Raw genomic sequence first — 6,307 nt, 5'->3', positions numbered from 1 at the left:
CTGTTGTTTTAAGACAGACTTGAAAAATTGTGAACCTATCCCTTTAATGTACTGACACCAGAGGGCATCAAGTTGACTAAATTATATCATAAATAATACAAACATCTCTGAAAACGTTTTTTATCACACGGCATACAAATAACTAGACAGATAGATAGACTTAATGATTCACAAAGGGGAAACTACAATAGTCACCACATGTCAACAAATATGACAAGAGCTAAAAACAAACAAAGACAATCAAAGCCAGAATAAAACAGTTAAAACAGTCTGAAAGACAGCAATGCACACATGGATAAGTAATGTCTTTGATGTTTGCTCCACAGAGCAAATAAAGAGTATAAAAGGTCTAAACAGCCAGCAGTCATAAATAATCATAAAGGACACATGACTCTAGCATGTCGTTCATCAACTAACACTAACAATAGCCTTTAGCTTGTCTGCTAGCCTATGTGTGGCTAACTTTATAAATGTAACAAATGGCTACCTTTATCAAATTAGTGTTTTGTTGTTTACAAAAATCTACCTAGCAAACATTATGTCCAATAACAAACACTTTAGATCATCTGCAATCTCATTTAACATGAAAACAGCTCCAGTAGATTGTGTTTTCTTGGCCTGACTAAACTGTTTAACCATAAATCTAAATGTTCTTATATGATGTTTAGAAACTGTCAGTTAGCCCACTGTCAGCCCACTGGCCTCCTGAAAATGGCTCAACTGGGGGCCCTGAGATAATTATCCATCTCCATGGCCCCTGTCCAGCCTTGAATCATGGCCGCCTCCGCTTTTGTTTTCTGCTCTTCTAAACTACAAATTATTGTCACTATAATACACATAAATACACTGTAGCCTGCATTTTTGTGTTTGTCTGGCTACTTACATTTTAATAAGTAACCCTGCTGGCTTCCTGAGCTGCTTCTTGTGACTCAGTAGGCTTCTCACTCTGATCCCTGTTGTTTTGGTTGACTAAACTCTGTGTATGCACGGCTCTGGCTTCAGGCTAATGCAGCTGTGCAGGCTGGGTCTCTTATCCGGGGTTTTAGCAGTGATGCAATGTTTCCAGATGTGAAACAAGAGGGAAAAAATTTGAATTAGTCTGGCTTAAGGAACAACAATTACTCCCCCAAACAAATATGCCTGTAATACTATTGTAAAGGCTTTACTATACAGAGAACTTGGAATAGGGTTAAAGAATGTCTTTCATGTCCAGAATCAACCACAAGTTTGTGGTTTTTGTGACGAATGGCACCAAATATCTCACTCAGTGTCAGGATTGTTTACATGATCGTCTTTGTTTACTTCTGTTTTCCGACAGTATAGGTTACACGGGAAATTGTTCACTGTGATATTTTCATAGATTTTTAAAAATTGCATTAGGTTACATGCATTTAACAGCCATTTCTGTGCAAAGCAACTTATATAAGTGCATTTAATCCCCAAACAAGAGCTAGATCTCAAACTATTTGTACCATGATAGTTTTATTTCTACAGTATTCTCCCACAGTTAAGCTTCTGTCAGTCAACCATCTGTGTAAACATTTTTGATAGAGGAAGCATCATATATTATCATATCTGTGTAGCTTACATTGCTTTGAAACTACCTGCCATGTTGTTTGGTTATGAAAGATTTGTGGCAGCATTAGTTTCCTTATTGAGGCGGGTGTGGGTGGACAGGCATGTTGGACGCATCTGAGCTGTGGTTTGTTCTGCCAGATATCCTCCTAAAATCTGAAGGACAGAAACTTCAAAAATATCTCCGCCTAACTGAACCTGTGTGGACAGGACAAGAGCACCTCCTGGTGGCTTTATATGGATGAGTTATATGGAATTTTACTGTGTGGATCGTTCATGACAGTCAATCTTGCTTTTGCATTTTCTTGTGCACTTATAAGTTGTTTTCATCACTTAATACATATAATGTTCTTCATCATAAATGGCAGCAGTAACCTGGATGGGGATGTTTGATTTTTCATGGTTCATCATTTGAATTTGGTGCCAAAATTCAGTATTGTACTAAAAAGAGCAGTTGGAAAACCGTAAGTGTGTTTTCATTGCTATGACTTAATGTTTGTGGTTCAGGTGAGTAAGCTGAGAGTTGAAAGTCGTTACTATTGTTTTGTTCACTTCAATGTGCATCCATTAGGGTGGGGTTGCAAAATACTAGAACACTAAAACAACAGTCAGTGACACAGCTAGTGTCAACACAATCTGAACATTATGGGATTTACTGCAGGTCAGAGTCTACTGGTACAGCTGAAACACACCAGTGTTTCCCAGAGAAAATCAGTGACTTAAATCAGTGCCTTGTAAAATATTACTATTCAAATTATGTTATCACAGTTATTTCAAATTATTTTGTTTACTAGGATCTGATGATCTGTTAATATTAATTTATGTCCTCCAGAGAATAAAACATTTCTGAGTTCCCTTGAAAACAGCTCTGGCCTTATATGTGTATGTTTAAATACTAGACTTGCATGTCAAATTTCAAATTCCCAGTTTGCTGTGTCCAACAGACAGCAGACAGGTGAAATGTCATTCATAAATTGGTACACTTTCATCCATCATTAAAAGATGCCCTCAGGAGACATAATATCAGGTATATGTTGGTCATTCATAGTGAAAACCTGCCAGTCATTTCATAATACATGCCAGCCAAGACCAAAAAATTTCAATGCCTGATGATATTTTTTTTTATACCTGAAAAATAAAATAAATAAAAAAACAAAACACAAATATGTTCATCATTTTATTTTCATTACTGATCTGCAATCTTTTACTAAAATTTCAAAAGCATTAATATTATATACAGGTGACGATTGTTGCTGCAGATTTTCAGAAGACGTTGAGGGCAAATATTATTCTAATAATGATTAAATCCATAAGTTACAATACAAATTACATAATATAAACCCTAAACTTTGTAACAGTGATGACCCTAAAATTCACAGGTAGAAGAATAATTCTCTGCTTTGTCTAAACCGGTTTGCATGATGATTATTTTATTCTCTTTGAACTGGGATTCCCTATACTTCCCTACAAGAAACACTGGAACAGGAACTCTGTATGATCCTGTTTTTTGCTGCATCAGTGTCTACCAGATGCAGCTATTCACATCTGGATCAGTGATAGTTGGTCAGACAGAGTTGTCAAAGAAAGAGCCAAAGCTGATTGGCTGTTCGGTGTGTTCTGCTGCACAAATCAGAGACTGAAAGCAGAACATGACCAAGCTGATTGGCTGCTCAGATGCTCCTGGAGGTCAGGCACTGGTTGACCACCTCCAGTAGCGAGGAGTTCTCCAGAGCTGCTGCCACTCTCTCTTTGTCTGCCAGCTGTTTGTTCACTGCACACACACACAACACAATAAAAAAAATGTCACATAACATGTAAATAAAACAAATTATTTAACAATGAGCTGTAACTATTATCACCTATGACACTGTAGCTAACAGCTGCTTATTGAACTGGATATGAACATGCAACCAAACAGGAAATATGTGCAGTAAATATTACACTATATGGAAAATATCATCATCTAATCACATCTGTTGTCTCTGTGATATTTCCTACCTGCTTCCTCTGAGGCGTGAGTCCCTGGAGTGATGTGGACGTCAATCTGAGCAGAAACACAGACTGCATTTAGACGAAGACACGCAGAAATCCAACAATGTCCAACAAGTTGTTCATATCAACTAACGATCGACCAAAGGAGACGAGATGTTAAATGTGCATCCCCAGTGTCAACACACATTCACATACTTTGAACCTGTCCGGCAGGGAGCGAAGCAGCTTGACTTTGATTGACAGACCGATGAGTGTCGCCATGCTGCAGTGAGGGATCGTGGGTGTGAACTCAATACCCACAGTGCTCTCTGCATCGTTCACCTGAGCAACACAGAAACAGAAAGAAGGGAGCTTAATAAAAATTTAAATTACTGTTAAAACATAACAGTAATATTCTTACTGTAATAACTTAAAGGGAATTCAAAACAGGAAGACATTTATAGGTGGCCTGTTGTATTTAAGACCTGGAAAATCAAAATAAACCAATTTTTCTCCAGAATTTTATTGAATTGGCAGTATTTTCTTTCAGGAAACATAACAGCAGTAAATTTAGGTTTATAGGGGACAGAAACATGGTGAAAAACAGTAAATCAAGGTTAAGTTTAATCCTGTTTTCATATTTAAAAAAAAAGAAAGAATATATTTAAATTAATTATCACGCTTTTTTCCCCCCATTCATCCTGTAAACAATCTTAAGAATAACATCAAGACACAAATTTACAAGGACATACTTTGACTCGGATTTGCTCCACGACATTGAGTTCCTCCAGAGACAGGGGGTGTTCTGGGTCGTTGATGGATCTGATCAGATGTAACTTTAGTTAAAGACAAAAATATGAAAACAACACTAGATCTACCTGTTCTGAAGATCTGTTCTGAACTCTAATGCGGTCCCTATATTATTCCTTTCAATCAACAAATAAAACAAGCAGTTCCTAACCCTAGACTGAGATTTGAGCTGAGATTATAGGGATTAGATTTATATAAAGTCTGAGACCACTTTTAGTCTCAGTTTTTGAGACCCTACTGTATATAAAATTACAATTATGAATCTAAAAGTCAACAAACAAATCTGGAGAAACAGCTCTCCCTTTATAAGAAATGTTACACTTGGTATTCAGAGATCCTTGGTGTTTGATCTGGACCTGGTCTAATGTGGTCCGGATGGAGAAATATCAGTGAAATCGGGTTTAAACAGCGTTAAGGCTTTTGCTACGATGTCCAACACTCTTTCATAAGTGTAAGTGGTGAAAAAACGGAGAATCTGCTAAATATTATTATTTATGCTTCCGTTAACTTTCCCCTTAATGACGGATAAGAAGCTAACTTCACCATCGTCGATGTCACTGCTCCCCCCCCCCCCCCCCCCCCTCCAGACCACATTAGACCAGGTCCAGATCAGAGTCCACTGTATTTAAACTTATCAAATCTGGACTAGATTACCAAGGAGACTCCAGAGACTCATTAAAACACAGTTTCACGTTTGTGAAACTTTTATTCTATTTGTGGAAAACGAAAAAAATCGCACTTTCACCGTATTTCCCCATCCAGACCACATCAGAGGTTTCCAGTTTTCACTAATAGAATAAAGGTTTCTCAAATCTCAAACTATGTTTTAATCAATCTCTAGAGTCTCCTTGGTAAACTAGTCCAGATTTGACAAGTCTAAATATAGTGGCCTTTGATCTGGACTTGCTCTGATGTGGTCTGGATGGCGTAACATCAGTGAAATCGCCCTTTTATCTATTTTCATAAGCAATATAAAGGTTTCACGAATCTGACATTGGGTTTAAACCGCGTTAAGGCTTTCGCTATTATGTCAAACACTCTTTCATGAGTGTAAGTGATGAAAAACAGAGAATCAGCCGCTAAATATCTCTATTTATGTTTCCCTTAATATTCCCCTTAACTACGAATCAGAAGCTAACTTCAGCATCGTTATCAATTCTCCATTTACTTAATAAGTATCTGGTATTTTTTTCTTGTTGTTTTTATGTCTTTGTAAAGCACGCTGTAACTTGTTTCTGAAAAGTGCTACATCAATAAAGCTATTATTATCATCTTTAAGTAGCTGTGCAGGTTAACTTAATGACGCAACAGCCAATAAAGGAAAGAAATACCACTGCTGTCACCAGTATAACCAGCCAGACAAGTTAGTGAGCACAGATATATTTGTCAGGAGTAAAACCAATGTAAAGCAGAGAAAAACGAGCTGTTAGTTAGTGTCAAAAACAGGATATCGAATATTTCTCTGTCGTCGATGGGGTCGTGAACGTCTTCATCCTCATCGGACGCTGTCAGCAGTCTCTCCCCGGACCGCTGGAAAATCACAGGGTTTGCGTTCTCCAAACGGGTTCCCCCAGACATTTAGACGGTGTTTCAGTCCAAGGTAAACTGTAAATACCTCTCTCTGAACCTGTGATGCTAGTGTTGAACACACTGCGCAACCTGTTTGCAGCAAACCAACACAAACACTTCCGGGAATAACGGAAAGCGAGAGAGCCCAACAAGTAGGGAAATAATCTTAAAGTGACAGTACACCCAAAAAGTTCCACCTCTAAATACAGTAGACGGTTTTCTATTTAAGAAGTTCTAACTATAACTGCTCACAAGTGATAACAAGGTGAATTATTGTGTGAAACCCTGTCCTTTTATTTAGAGAGACAATCATCATCCAATTTTTTGAGCCACAGCTTGAAATATGTGACCTGTGTCTTGTTCTGTGTCTCTTCAAATCATG

General features: G+C 37.7%; 1 protein-coding gene across 1 annotated transcript; it reads right to left on the bottom strand.

Annotated features, from left to right (window-relative positions):
* Positions 1–2,739: 2,739 nt before the first annotated feature.
* Positions 2,740–6,066, bottom strand: ciao2b (cytosolic iron-sulfur assembly component 2B). The gene is made up of 5 exons (XM_044373732.1): positions 5,808–6,066; positions 4,299–4,378; positions 3,763–3,888; positions 3,574–3,619; positions 2,740–3,346 (listed from the first exon to the last, which is right to left on the bottom strand). The coding sequence occupies exons 1-5, from the start codon at positions 5,932–5,934 to the stop codon at positions 3,246–3,248; spliced, it is 480 nt and encodes a 159-aa protein (XP_044229667.1). The 5' UTR covers positions 5,935–6,066; the 3' UTR covers positions 2,740–3,245.
* Positions 6,067–6,307: the final 241 nt, after the last annotated feature.

The sequence above is a fragment of the Thunnus albacares genome, chromosome 14 (assembly GCF_914725855.1).
Source record: "Thunnus albacares chromosome 14, fThuAlb1.1, whole genome shotgun sequence".
NCBI lineage: Eukaryota > Metazoa > Chordata > Actinopteri > Scombriformes > Scombridae > Thunnus > Thunnus albacares.
The sequence above is the reverse complement of the archived record's forward strand: the minus strand, read 5'-3'. Positions and strand labels throughout refer to the sequence as shown.